Here is a 14,262-nt window from a genome sequence, read left to right on the forward strand (position 1 = left end):
TGTTCATTGCATTTCCATCATGTCATATTCCGTTCTTGTTCAGCGGGCGCGGGATCTGGTTCATAAGATCTCTAAAGAAATCACCTCTGAGTATGGCTTAAGCTCCATGGCACCGTCCATATACGATACTGCCTGGCTTGCCTTAGTCCCTGACAAGACAGCAGACCAAAAGGGCTGGCTTTTCCCCGAAAGTTTCACCTACCTTCTTGACACTCAAAACTTGGACGGCGGCTGGGATCCCCTAGAACAATCTAGCAGAGCGGTTAAATACTCGGACTCTCTCTGGCTGCCTGACTGTATCATTCACTCCCTAGCAGCCCTACTAGCTCTGTGCCGACACTTTCGTCTCGCCGCATGTCAGGGCTCAGGCCTCCCGGAAGATGCCCTCGCGAGGATCTTCCGTGCGAAGCGATTTTTAGACGAGAAGCTTGCCGCCTGGACTCTAGAAGGGACAACTCACTTTGGATTTGAACTCCTAATTCCCGTCCTACTGCAACTCTTAGCGGAAGAAGGCCTCTCGTTCGAATTTCCCGCCAAGGAAGAGCTACTCATCCGGTATGAGAAGGCCTCAAGCATTGACTTAAACTGGCTGTATGATGGTCCCTGCCAGGTTCCACTCCTATCACTCGAGGCCTTCATTGGCAAGTTAAACTTTGGTAAGATTGAGCACTTAGTCAGTGATGGCGGAATCATCGCTTCTCCAGCCTCCACCGCAGCATACCTGATCTACGCTCCAAAGTGGAGTGACAAATGCGAGGCCTTCCTTCGCCATGTCGTAGCAAACGGCCAAGGGCAAGGCAATGGTGCAGTAGGAGGAGTGTTTCCTCTGGAGCTTTTCGAACCAAGCTGGGTATAATACCCTACCCCAATTGTCGCTCTTAATGAACTAGACAGTGCAAGTGCATTAACAGATATTTAGGTGCTGACTGCACTCCTTGAGCATGGATTCACGGCCGAGAACCTGGGCGTGGACCAAGTAGACTCTATCCTCAGGGTAATACATAGAAGCCTCAACGGGGGTGTCATCGGTGCCAGTAAGTCTTATGTTACCCACCTCTTTATCAACCCAACCCCGCAATAGTTAAAAAGCGTTGTCATTTAGCTCATGTCTTCCTCCCTGACGCCGACGATACCTCCCGAGCCCTCACAACACTGAACCTCCAGGGTTACCAAATCAGCCCGAAAGGCCTCCTCGATAAATTCGAAGTGGACCACTGCTTTGAAACCTTCGACAACAGAATGCCGAACCGCGTGACCAGCGTCAGCGTCAACGGCAATGTCCTATCCTCTCTCCTCCATAGCCCAGACCCCAGTGCTTTTACCGCACAGATAGAGAAAGTCGCCCGGTTTATATGTAGTCGATGGCAAGCAGCTGGGAAGCTCGAGGATCATTGGGTATGAATAGCCTGCCCAGCATCAACCCCCTCCCCATCCTAATGCTCACAGATAACTAACAGGAGGATGTATAGAACATGTCCGAGTACTACGGGATCATGCACATAGCCCAATCCCTTATCCTTCTTCTAGTAAAACAATCCCAAGGCGCTTTACCCTCCATTTCTGTCGTCTCCTACCACCTCATCCACGACACAGTCCCATCCTGCCTTCGTGAGGCGCTGGATTACATTCTGAAAAATCAACACGCGGACGGCTCGTGGGGCGAGCTGCATTGCAACGAAGAAACGGCCTATGCAGTCGTTGCTCTAGCCAATCTAGGGTCCCATTTGGCTGTTGTTAGGGAGAATGACTGGAAGGTCGACTTAGCGATTGCTCGGGGCAAGCAATTTTTGTTGGAGCATTGGCTGCCCGGAAATACGAAGCCGGACCGTGTATGGACAGGGAAGATTCTTCATGGCCTTGCTTATGTTGGGGAAGCATATATTCTTGCTGCGTTGAAGGTGAATAGGGTTAATTTGGCGGCGGCCAGGGGAATCTACCCTAACTGATACCTTTCGTAGTCGGTGACTATCAGGAGGGCCATTACTGTACTTAAGCGGAATAAGCATATCTCATTAGATAAACTAATACAAAGGCTTGGGCAATGACCCTGCCTAGTCTATGATTCATGCATTGGTCAAGAGCTCCAAGAAGTGACCGCCCGCCGTGGCCGCAGGCTGAGCAGCAGACTCTATTCACAACTGCTAATTTGGCATCAGGAGGTTGACCTGTTGTCAGACAAATGCGCACAAAGAGACTCGGGGCGAGGTTTGGTGACAGCAGGCCATATGGTGTCGGGGTGTAGAATACTGCCGCAAATAGTCAAGTTTCAACATATTTACAACTTGTTTGGAGAACGCTAAACGGCACAGCAGACTACTAGTATTAGGGAAGACCTACCCAGGAGTTATCAAGGCCTCGGCTAGATGCAACTTGAAGGTATTACTCTGCAACAGACGATCATTAGAACATCAAGTTCATATTTCCTTGCTATCGTACAACTTCTATAGTTAGAAATTACAAAATTTATTACTTACTTGTTCATTCAAAGCAGCGTCTCAAATGCGAGAGATTTCCTACCTTTTGAGAGCTATAAATACTAATAGCTAATTACACCTGTCGTGCTTAAAGTATTTATGTCTTTGGGTAGTTTGGGCACTATACTTGGCTGTTGAATTGCTTCAATCTATTAGTCCGCGCACAGACCACGTGAGGTGGCTGGCTCGCGTGTGGATTGCGCTAATATATGACAATCCGGTAGCATAGGTTCGGACCCTCGGGCACTCCTCCTCACACCCCCCAGCAGGATCACTACTTGGACAGCTCAAGGGGATTTGTTTCTGAGTTGGACCTCATTGTGCCACCAGTGACTCTACCTAGTCCCCGTCTCCTCTTAGTGCTGCCTGCTCCCATGTCAGACCGCGAGCCCACTGGAAAATCTACTAACCGGGTTATCCGCCGACGCCGCAAGTGTCTTGCCTGCGATTCTTGTTCCAAGAGAAAGGTAACTAATATCCACTGGTCCTGTTTACGCGCCATTAGTACACTACTCACGTCTGTATTAAATACTCGAAACTTGAAGATTCAATGCGACCGAGCAACTCCCAAGTGTAATTGGTGTTATCACCACGACCTTCCTTGTCTATATACCCGTAATAGTGGAGCTCGACTGAGGCAACAACAGCACCGCATTTCAGAGTAAGATAATGCTTAGCACCTATTTATTGACTGTTATCGTTTGACACTTAGCTAGCCCTATTACTCCGTCGTCCGAGAGCGGTTTTAATAGCACTCCAGGTATGTTGGGTCAACGAACTATCAAGCTACGCAATTGATTGCATTCCATTCTCTAAGAATTACGAAATGAACATAGATTTCGCATGGAATCCGGCGGTTACACGCATAGAGACTCCCGATCTTAATCTGCACTTTCCGGGACTGGCCTTGAGGAATATCTGCGTGTTCAATGGGTTGCCCTTTTTTTCCTCAGGGGGTCGACAGTGGATCAAGGCACAGACAGGGGAAGACGTGGATCTGAACCAATATCAGCCCCCGAGACGGATCTCGTCGCTTCGCCCCAAGGCCACTCGCACCGTATACCTACCGAGTGAAAGTCTTCTTTTTGAACGCTTCCAAGAGTACAAATCCTCAGTATTCTGTCAAATATTCCCGTTCATTAGCCCGCATTTTTTTGAGGACACAGTTCGTGCGGCTTATCAGGAGCAATCTACCTTAACCTGCAGCAATGATAGTGCCAAAGCATGTGTCTTTGCATTCATGGCAGTGACTTCTATGTTCTCGAATTCTACAGCTAATCATGGGTCTCTTGACTCCGATCATTATGCCTACGCTGCTTATGATCTAGTACCGGAATTCTTTCGGGACACCGTAACAATAGAAGGATTACAGGCGTTACTTATGTTGGTACGTCTTGCCCTTTCCATGGTGGAGGAGTACTTCTAATCTGAATCACTACAGTGCCTCTACAGTCAATCTGTTCTCGGTGACCAGCTGAGTGTGGAACTATTATTTTCGGCTGCAACCCGGTTTGTCTTTCATCTTGGGGGCCATATCTTCCCTAAAAGGGTTGGTGAGGTCGGTAGCAGATCTTTGGACCTACAATTACATATTCGGAATCTGTTCTGGCTCTGCTATATCTTTAATCAGGAGTACAGCCTGCGAACAGGCCTTCCTCCTATCTTGACGACGCAAACTGCGATCTCACACTTTGTGAAACCACAACTACAAATGCTCAGAATACCGGGCTATCACCTTTCTTCACCCCATTCGCGCGCATGGCAATCATCCAATCGCAGATCTATCGCAGACTCTACTCTGTCGTATCTCGAAACAAAACGGATGCCGAACTCTTATCCACCATTCGTGATCTTGATCAACTTTTGGAAGACTGGAAGCTCTCAATTCCCATGCATGTACGACCATCCCTTACACATCGGCCGACAGGTGGTGAAGACATACCATCAGCTATCTTTCAGCTACAATATCATTATTGCATGGCGACAATCCATCAAGTGAGTGGTCGCTGCATATCATGGACCCAGGACACACGTGGCCTTGACTCCAGTCTGGCCATAAGTGTCGAGGCAAGTCGATCACTGTTAAATATAATATCGCATTCTGAGCTTCGCCTTCACCGCTATAACCTACTGTCAGTCTACACCCCAGTTGATGAAGTCTACGAGGATCCAGAATGGCGCTTACAATCTCGCTTTCTAGTTTCTGCCTACCTTATGTTACCGCTGCGACAATTCACCTCTTCTGTGACATCCTCCTCCACCCTCGTGATATGGCCAGTCATGCCAACCTAGAATTAATGGACAAGGTTCGAGAACGGATGTTGGCGCAGCTATGGCCGCAGGCTCCTATCTCGTTCAAGATGCAGGTCCAGTTCGTGGAGGACCTCAGTGTAGAAGTGCAACGTCTTGCGCGAAGTGCGATTCGGAAAGCGACTGTCTGACTTTGGCTACGTCTCGGGAACTAATCTCCTTCATCAAACACACCCTTTATTAATATCATTATGTCACAGGTACGATCCGAAACTACTGTAATATGGATTCAAACGTAGTGTATAATGAAGCTATATCAAGTCTATAATTACATATAAAAGGCCTGTCCACAGATCTCGGAAGAATCATCGACAACGCGAGCCATATTTCGAGCCTCCGTATCTTACAGCTGTCCGGCTACTTCGCTAGACCGGCAATAGCATCCTCTCTCCAGGACCACAAGGCAGCCCAAGTAGCACCTGGGCCAATCATGAACTGGCCCGCTATAACTGCAAGGGCAGCCTTGACCGCAGTACGTGTCTGAATATATCCAAGGCGACGGAGGTCCCAGATCGAGTACAAGTTGCCACCAACATAGCCCGCCAAGGCTGTCACAGCGTCGTACCGGAAGAATGTAGCTATCTGCCCCGAAATGGTTGTGATGTTCCACTCAGCACGGAAGGGATTTGGCAAACCAAAGAAGGCCTTCCCGATTGCGATATTGGGATGGGACCACGCGTATGCCATTGTTGCGATGTGTACTGTTGACTGCACGGCAACCGCATATGTGTACACTTGCTTGAGGAGCGGCACATCATGTGTCTTGTAGTGCTCGAATGCCTCTCCCTCCTCTTGTGGGACGTCGCGAATTAGTCGCGACCGCTTGAAGCCGGCTGACAGGACCGCAGTCATGACGCTAACTAAGGGTGGTGCGAATTGCCAGAGCGCAACCCAGTGCTGCCAGGCTTCGAGATTAGAGGTTGACGCGAAGACCATGATTGTCGGCAGTACAAAGCCCAGGGTGACCGCTGGGATTAGGGATATGGCTACCTCCCTGGGAACTGCACGGCCTGGAATGCTCTCGTGTGCATAGAGGGAGCTCAGAATAGCATAGAGGGGAGCTATTCGTCCAATTCCCTGGACTTGCATGCCCGCAGTAAAGATGGCTGGCAGGGCTAAGAGCGATCCCTGGTTCCCCAGGCGGTAACCCTCAATAGTATATATCAGGAGTGGCGAGATAAGCTGAGGGAGAAAATTGATAAGATGTAGCCTCGCCGAGGGGTCTTTGTCCAGGATGGGGAAAGATAAAACTGACACCAGTTTGTTCAAAAACTCCTGTCTGGGGCTGTCACCTAGCCAGGAGATGATAACCGAACTGGATTCTCCCCAGCCGCCGAGACTCGAAAAAGGCAAACGGAAAGCCTTCGTTGTGACAAAAAGAACGAGCCCCATGCTCCCTATGAAACCCCAACGAATGAGCCTAGACATGCTTTGGTCAATGGGTTTAGCTGGTAGCTCATCACTGAAAGGAATGACCTTAGACCGACGCGGGACATCCAGTTCCTCTACGGTGGCGGCACCAACGAAAGTCTTTCCCATTTGGTTGAGGACAAACTCATCCCCTACAAAGGGTAGGATAAGGTTGTTTGCTATGGTAGAGACAAGCGGGTTCTCGTAAGCATTAAGTGCCTGCATGTCATGGGCACTGCGGACGATCGATTGGGCACGATCATATCTGTTAGTCTGTGTTTCGCGCAGGATGTCCTCTATGTCTTGGTCGGATAGGTTATCCAAGCTACCACCGTGGCCTTGTTTCTTTCGCAAGATAGCATTGAGAAACTCGGCGCAGGATTCCATTGCTCCATTAGCACCTTGGCCGCCAATAGGGTTTGGCTACAATATAGACGAAGAAACGTTGTCAGACATATGTATAGGCAAGAGTAGCAACTTTCCTGAGTATACAACACTCATGGTACGTACCTTGTGCGCTGAGTCTCCAAAAGTAATGATCCTCTTGAAAAACCACTTTTGGTAAACAATCTCGTGCAGAGGTGTCAAGGTCGACGAAAGTCGCTTGTCCAAAACGTCGCCGAAGGTGACTTTTCTTGTGATGGGAAGATTGTAATTTTGTTTGACGAATTCAGCCTCATCTTCCTTGGTGTACCTAGGTATATCCTTCCCATACTTGGCCTGTGGCAGCCTATCGAACAGAAACCAATACACCCGGTCATCTGGCCCCGACACAACAAGCTGCGACTGGCCATCGCCCATGACAATATTTTGCTCTCCTGCGACCCATCCAGGAACATGCTGAGCGATGCCGAAGCTGCAACGGTAGTAGCAGGGAACGCTATCCTCCTCTTTAGAGGAGAAATATCCTGGCTGGAGCTTGTCGCCTAAGCCTCTCATAAGAGATCGCACGTTGCTGTGGATGCCGTCTGCGCCCACAACGAGCGTACCAGTGTAGACCGAGCCATCTGCGGTCGTGACATGGACACCCCCATCGATGAGATCTATACTGCTGACCTTTTTGTTGAGCAATACCCTATCTTTGTGCTTGATCGTTTCGTGTAGAATCTCTAGAAGTTGCTGCCGATCAAAGAACAGCAGGCCATATCCATGTCTGTGTCTGGGTTAGAAGCGTGATCCATCGGCACGATATGACTCAACATACCGCTTCTCCAAGTGTTTGAACATTTGATGCATGCCGCAAAGTACGTCACCTTTTTTATCCCGCATATATCCCACTTTGAGTTGCTGGATGGACAGGTTGGTGATTCGCTCGTAACATCCAAGTTGATCTAGTATACGCAGACCATTGGGAAACAGGCCGATGCTAGCACCGACTGGTGGTGCGATTTCCGAGTGTTTTTCGAGGAGAACATAATCGATATCAAACTTCTCTAGCATGTTGGCCAAGGTGAGGCCGGCAATGCCTCCCCCGGCGATAATAATCTTAAACCCCGCCATGGAGCCAATCTACCGGGACGAAGTGTTCTGGAGCTGAGTGTGATATGAAAGATACATATTCCAATGTCCATGGTTGCGTGAGGGCTACCGATATTTAAATATTCGTCCACAGACCTGTACTATACCTACCGCAGCTCTCCATCATGAGGTATTCTCCACCATAGCCACAGGAGTAGTTTACATGCGCTTATGTCAGCGGCCTTAAGCACCTTTGGTTTCAAAGCTGCTGGAGCCTGACCCACTTAGGCCTTTGGACTGCCGATTCCCGCTATCTTGATCTTCACAGGCACCCTAATCCGGGAAGGATGGGCACCTAAATACCGGCATTGACTGTTGCCGGAAGATCCAGCGGAGGAAATCCGTGCAGAATCGCCATCACTCGGAGGGAACTTGTCTTACTAAAAAACACACCCTATGGATGTTCGGTAAGTTTGTTTTGTGCCTTGCGAAGGCCACACCGGTTTTTTCGGGGGTAGGGTCGTGCCGCCGACGGGAGAAGCCTCCCGTACTTGACCTCTTGGAGTGAAAGGGGGCCATCCCACCGGGCGGGCTCCTGATGGTGAAAAACCCCCACACGGAAGGGACAAATATGCTGTGGCTGATCATGTCGTACAACAAAAGACATAAAATGAATTATCGCAGGACGGAAATGAGTTGATTAACTTAGACTTTCTACCGATATTGTGTTTAGAACTACCATCAACTGCTCGTCCTCTTAGTCTAAAGCTGAATGCGACATGCCGTAGGATGTGTAAAGAAAGCAAAGGTGTTGGCCAAAACTATGTGTTACGACCACCGACCCAAAAATTGTTCTAATTCTGTGGCCTGTCCACCAGACCTTCAAGCGCCAGTAGTGACTCAATGAGACAACTTGTTGTCTTTGAGCCTCTGTCTACGGATATCCTTGAGGTGGGGATAACCCCGGCCCAGAGACTAGAAACAGTAACTCTGTTCTTGAGTTACTACTGGCCTTGTTGCATACACCCCGTCATCCGCTTGCGTGTCTCGCGGTATGGCCCCTATCTGCCCTCGAATGAGAATTCCTCCGAAACCCCCGAAATCTAAAGATTGAGAAATGTTACAAAAGTCAACTTCCTCGACGTATCAGTTAATCACCAACATGATTTCATTGTATGGGGTTCCAGCCACTGGATTGCTGCTCTGGGTATGAGGTTTTGTATAGACCGAAACACCTAGTTCGGCAGATAACAGAAGGCTTCAATTATCCTTGACAATCGTTTGAGATTTTGTAAAGGGTAACAAATGATCCCTAATTAGAATCAAGATGATCAATTATCGAAGCCAACCTCCTGCGTGGAAATTAAGCTAATTTACGGCTATGCCCGTTTAGTTTATATCGTGGTTCACCCAGGCGGGAGGGAGTTCCGCTACGGCATGTTGACGCAACGAACTCTATCCGAAATAGTAGAGAACAGTGAAACGGCCAGCCCCCTCAGTAATCCTACAAAGGTCTGCTGACATGGTTAGGAATCCCCTCTGTGTAACAGTAGGCCATGTTCATGCAAGACCTTGAAATTGCATATACATACCGTAGAGCGGCCTTCACCAACGCACCCTACACCTCCAGCATCACCGCTCCATATCAACGCCTAAAGGACACCACCAAAGAATGGCCTCAACCAAACTATTTGAATCCATTCCCCAATTCCCAAACACTCTCCCTGTTGCGAAACTCCTCAAGATCTCTCTATCCAGCCTGATATCCGGCGACCCAGACGCCGCTAACGACGTCCTCACGGCATGCCGCACATCAGGCTTCTTCCACCTCGACCTATCCAACTCTCCTCTCGGCGAAGCCATGATACCACTCATCGACTCTATCTTCCCCATTATTCAGCAGACAATGCAACTTCCACTAGAAGAAAAGATGAAGTACACTCAAGATGCGCCGAGAAGCTTTCTAGGGTCAGTCTTGTCTCTCCTGTCTCCACCTAATCTTCCTCCCTCTTTTTTTCCCCTTTGTCTTGTTATCTCTCACTCTAACAAACAGTAAATACCAGCTACAAAGCACTCGGCGTCATGAAAACCGAATCAGGGGCCCCTGACCGCTGCGAGTTCTGGACTATCTCCCAAGACGACATCCTCGGGACCACTGTCCCGGAACAGCCGATGCCCTCCATTCTCACCTCACAACGGGGGCTATTCAAATCCTATTTGTTTTACGGCCGTAGCGTGATCGAACACATTTTCCACGCCCTGGCGACACAGCTCCGTCTCCCACACGACGCATTCATTCAGTTCCACGACCCGACACGGGAATCGGGGACGATTCTCCGGCTGATGCAGTATGAGCCGGGCATTCAAGGCGAAGACGAGGATCAAGTGCAGACGGGACTACTGGCGCATACAGACTTTGGAAGCATCACGCTCCTCGCGAATGTTTTGGGCGGGCTGCAGGTTCTCAGCCGAGCTGGGGAATGGGAATGGGTCCAGCCGGAGCCGGGCTGCTTGATTGTGAATATGGGCGATGCGATGGTCGAGTGGACTGGGGGTGTGTTAAGGTCGAATATGCATCGGGTCGTCTGTGCGCCTGGGGAGCAGGCGGCGTTGGACAGAGTCAGTTTTGCGATGCTGGTGAGGCCGTGCAAGGAGGCTAGGATGAAGAGGTTGGCGGGGGGTTCTATTCCGAGTATTGAGAGTGATAGTGAAGAGGGTGTCGTAGCAATTGGGGCTGAGGGAATGACGGCTTGGGAGTGGGAATTGAAGAAGGCGATGGCATTGAAGGAGGGGAAGGACTGTGCGAGGAGTCGCGGGGGCAGGGATCTTGAAACTGAGAGGGATTCAGTTGGGAATACTGAGGCTTGATGGGTGTTGAATCTCGACTCGTAGAAATCTTGTTTCGGGTATGTTATCGACTTTTAGGCAAAAAAGCACAGGATATCTAGGTACAGTTTCACAATTTATGCTCGTGTAATCTCCCAGTCCAAACAGGTCGCGTAGCATTATACGCCTTCATCTTCTTCCTCACCTCTGCAAATGGCAACGGGGCAATGTCAACCGGACTCCCCAGATCCACCCGTTTACAATCTGGCATCAACCATCTCACAGCCATCGACTGCGGTGCTCCCGCCCTAATTTTGCTCCTTGTAAAGGACTGACAGGCCGCAGCCCAGAGCTGAAGAAGATGCTTAGTTTGCGGCAAGGCACCAAGGAAGATCGGAAACTCATGCGGCATGCCCTCATATTCATTCCAGACCACTGAGACACCGGACCTCGCGGCCTGGCTTGCAACCACCCGGTTCCCATCTACTCCGCGCTCCTCGCAGCCACACGCAAACCACATCGGTGGTGCGCCCGTCCAATCTTCAACGGCCGCGGGACTTACAAGTTCATGGTCGAGAATCGCAGCGATGCAATAGGGGACTTCACGCGGTGGACTCGCAGGCCAAATGCTATCGGTGGGATGGCCGGGCATACATGCGGGCTGAAGCACGTTCAGGATATCGGTCTCGCCTTTACAGTGCCAGGAGGGAAGTGAATCACACTGATCGCACCAACCGCTTACAATCGCAAGACCGGCAGGGAGAGGTAGAGTCACAGACCGTCCATGGAAATCAAAAGTTGCGTCCGAGGGAGGGAGTTTCTGCATTTCGAGAAGGAATTTCATAAGGCCGAGTGTTAGATTCGCCCCGGCGCTGTTTCCAGCCAGTACAATCTGGTTTGCGGGAACGGCTGAGTAAGGAGCGCCTGGTGGGGGGTACAGTAGACTCGCATATGCGACGAGAATGTCAAGGATCGGGGCGGGGAAGGTATGGGATGGTGCAAGGCGGTATTTAATGGAGGCGACACGCGCGCCGGTTAACCTTGCCAGGCGAACAGAGGAAGCACGATACTGTGCTGGACTACTGAAGCTGGGAGATATATTAGCGGATGCTGTGTTTGCGTTCGAGGCAAGGAATCAAGGCCTACTAAAGACCACCACCATGAGCATAGAGGATGGTCAGTCTGCTATCGCATTCCTGCAGCAAAGCACGAAGCTTGTCTTCCTCTGGAATATCTGGCTCGGGGGCATCACCTGGGACTTGAGAGCGAGGGCCGATGAATTCGACGCCCACGTCGGCGATAGGAGTTTCTTCCTCCGGCGAGATGCGGTGGTACTCTCTCTTTAAACGGTGGATAACTGAGAACAGGGCGTTTCTGATAGCTGGGTTAGAAGGTGCTGAAAAGGTAGTTCTTGAGATCCAGATTCCTCCACGGGCTGGGGCATCGAGTGAGGTAGCTTTCTGGAGCCGAGAGAGGGGAACCCATGGTGAGTTTTGGTATTTCTGGCAGATACGTTTGACGAGCTTCTTTTGATTATCGATCGAAGCCATTCTGGAATATGCCTGGGGTTCTACTAGTGGTTGTAGTCATATATCTCGAAAGATTGATCGAGATCAAGTAAGTACCTCATTGCAGAAGATAGTAACGCGGAGGAACAAAGAGCATCTTTCGCTTTTTTTGTGTTACTTTACCTACTGACCCCGCGCGGCCAACCAAGGCAATTCCATTCTCTCTATCAGCCCTTGCACGACCCTAACAATCCCCCGTACTAAATAACGGGTCCAAGTCGGCCTGCACTCCTCCTCAGTTGTCTCAACGTCAGCAAAGGTGTCACAATCCCCTCCAATTATCTCCTTCGCCACCTGCAAGCCAGCGACAAAGCCATCCTCGTGAAACCCATACCCCATCCATGCCCCTGCAAAACTGACATTGCCGCCGGTCCTCAACAAATGAAGACGCTTGAGAGCCCGAACACTCTTGGAGGTAATTTTGGGATGACGGTACAGGTGCCAGCTGCGAGCTTGGCCGGGGGCGGTCATTGGGTTCATAGTCACCAGCACCCGGCCTAGACTCCCCTCTTCTCCTGGACCAGGAATCGCCTGGAGTCTGTTCAGGTCGTATGTTACAGAAAAGCCACTTACATCGCTTGCCATCCATGATGGCCGAGTGACCGGGTGAAAGTGATCCCTGCAAGCATGGGGGCTTCGGAGGATACAGTTCCAGGACAGACGGGCCGACGGTCGCTGGGGGAGAACCTGTCACTTACTGAGAGTGATTGTCAAATACCGGGGATAGACACATACGGTTTCGTCCGAATGAAGTACACAAACAGTCCTGCTAGTCTCAAATGCTCCTAGGACATCAGCTTCCACAGTGCTGATCTCATCGCCCAGCATTTGCAGCGCAATTTCAGCATGCACAGCCAGTACAACACGATCGAACCTCTCTTCAACTCCAGTGCGTGTGATGATGGACACGTGAGAATCTGGGTTTCTCGTTACACTTTGTACTGTTGTCCCTAGATGCAAATGATGGTTTTTCTGCATTTCTCTCACAAAAGCTTCTATGTATGATTTGGACCCATTGCCGAAGCTGCGCCACTGCAGTTTATGGGTAAGAGTGTCCAACACGCGATGCTGTGACCTAGTTACTGATCAATAGCATTTCTCTCGTCGCACGGGGGGGGGGGCTCACATGAACCGGATCAACGTCTCCGCCGGGAATGTACGTGCAGCCTCCTCGGGATCAAGGCACCATGGAGCCGCCACCATGGGGATAAGATAATATCGCTTGAACTGTCGGGAGTATCGCTGTCGAGTCAGATATTCCCCGATCGACTCAAGTTCGTCCGATTTGCTGCACTCCGCCTTTTCATGAAGGATATCTGTTGCGAAATGGTTAAACCGCACAATGTCAAATACAAGCCTCCAGAACCACGGTCTGAACAAATTCGAAAAGCAGCCAACGAAGCTCCAGAACGATGCACTTCCCCACTGCCTGAAACCATCACTATCCGAGACACTGAAAGACATGTCGGTAGCAATTGTCTCAACACCAAGGGCTTTGATAAAGGCGCTGAATTGTGCTGCTATGGTAGTAGCATGGGTTTCTCAGCAGAGTTTTATCATGTCTACTTACGGTAGCTTTCCTCATTCGTAACGACAAAGGCTGTGTCAACGTCTCTCACGATGCCATTTCCGTGAAACGGGACGGAATTTGCATGCCCGCCGAGTCGGTCATCGGCTTCATATAGGTGCACTTCGTAGTTGGAGTCCCGCAAACCCCAGAGACAAGCAATACCGGCAATTCCACCTCCCACAATAGCAACCCTCTTAGGAGGGCGAGAATCTCTTGTAGTCATGTTCAACCAGAAGAGGCTTAGAGTCCCAAAGGGTGATTATGTCAAAGCAGAACGTTTGTGTTCTCCTCTCGCTGCCTCGGCGGGCAGATACTTAAATTTTCATGGACAGCGGCATATCAGCAGTGGATGGGTAAGTCATTATCACACATTCAGTGTCATGGTGGTGTTTATGCGGCTTACCTACCTAGCAAGGCAAAACTTTCTCCGCACATTTACCCTTGTCCATCAGATGATATGCGACTCGAGAGGAAAGAATGTAGGAGTTGGTTGCACGACGTATAGCCGAATAGAATATGCGCATGTAGAAAAATGTTTGACCAATGTCGGGCTTACGTGCTACGATGTTCAGTATGAGCCCTGACCGGTTGCTGCTGACAGGACTATCATGCAGAGGGAAATTGGTAGAGTATGGCAGGGTCTTCC

The 14,262-nt window shown here is 50.1% G+C and overlaps 6 protein-coding genes across 6 annotated transcripts; 3 read left to right on the plus strand and 3 right to left on the minus strand.

The window, feature by feature from the left end:
• Positions 1-19: 19 nt before the first annotated feature.
• On the plus strand, positions 20-1,946 carry ABOM_006120 (uncharacterized protein; the record flags this gene model as incomplete). The annotated part of the gene is made up of 4 exons (XM_022533249.1): positions 20-850; positions 920-1,034; positions 1,103-1,395; positions 1,470-1,946. 4 exons carry the CDS (start codon positions 20-22, stop codon positions 1,944-1,946), a joined length of 1,716 nt encoding a protein of 571 aa, XP_022388617.1.
• A 1,354-nt stretch (positions 1,947-3,300) lies between these two features.
• ABOM_006121 (fungal specific transcription factor domain-containing protein) lies at positions 3,301-4,915 on the plus strand (the record flags this gene model as incomplete). Its single annotated transcript, XM_022533250.1, has 3 exons — positions 3,301-3,861; positions 3,916-4,469; positions 4,675-4,915. The coding sequence occupies 3 exons, from the start codon at positions 3,301-3,303 to the stop codon at positions 4,913-4,915; spliced, it is 1,356 nt and encodes a 451-aa protein (XP_022388608.1).
• Positions 4,916-5,141: 226 nt separating this feature from the next.
• ABOM_006122 (FAD-dependent oxidoreductase) lies at positions 5,142-7,634 on the minus strand (the record flags this gene model as incomplete). The annotated part of the gene is made up of 3 exons (XM_022533251.1): positions 5,142-6,617; positions 6,705-7,347; positions 7,399-7,634. The coding sequence occupies 3 exons, from the start codon at positions 7,632-7,634 to the stop codon at positions 5,142-5,144; spliced, it is 2,355 nt and encodes a 784-aa protein (XP_022388615.1).
• A 1,690-nt stretch (positions 7,635-9,324) lies between these two features.
• On the plus strand, positions 9,325-10,520 carry ABOM_006123 (uncharacterized protein; the record flags this gene model as incomplete). Its single annotated transcript, XM_022533252.1, has 2 exons — positions 9,325-9,620; positions 9,716-10,520. The coding sequence occupies 2 exons, from the start codon at positions 9,325-9,327 to the stop codon at positions 10,518-10,520; spliced, it is 1,101 nt and encodes a 366-aa protein (XP_022388616.1).
• An 88-nt stretch (positions 10,521-10,608) lies between these two features.
• Positions 10,609-12,028, minus strand: ABOM_006124 (uncharacterized protein; the record flags this gene model as incomplete). Its single annotated transcript, XM_022533253.1, has 2 exons — positions 10,609-11,566; positions 11,625-12,028. 2 exons carry the CDS (start codon positions 12,026-12,028, stop codon positions 10,609-10,611), a joined length of 1,362 nt encoding a protein of 453 aa, XP_022388606.1.
• A 141-nt stretch (positions 12,029-12,169) lies between these two features.
• Positions 12,170-13,839, minus strand: ABOM_006125 (NAD(P)/FAD-dependent oxidoreductase; the record flags this gene model as incomplete). The annotated part of the gene is made up of 4 exons (XM_022533254.1): positions 12,170-12,733; positions 12,782-13,121; positions 13,173-13,563; positions 13,617-13,839. 4 exons carry the CDS (start codon positions 13,837-13,839, stop codon positions 12,170-12,172), a joined length of 1,518 nt encoding a protein of 505 aa, XP_022388607.1.
• Positions 13,840-14,262: the final 423 nt, after the last annotated feature.

Source organism: Aspergillus bombycis, assembly GCF_001792695.1.
Source record: "Aspergillus bombycis strain NRRL26010 chromosome Unknown contig00049, whole genome shotgun sequence".
NCBI classification, from domain to species: Eukaryota; Fungi; Ascomycota; class Eurotiomycetes; order Eurotiales; family Aspergillaceae; genus Aspergillus; species Aspergillus bombycis.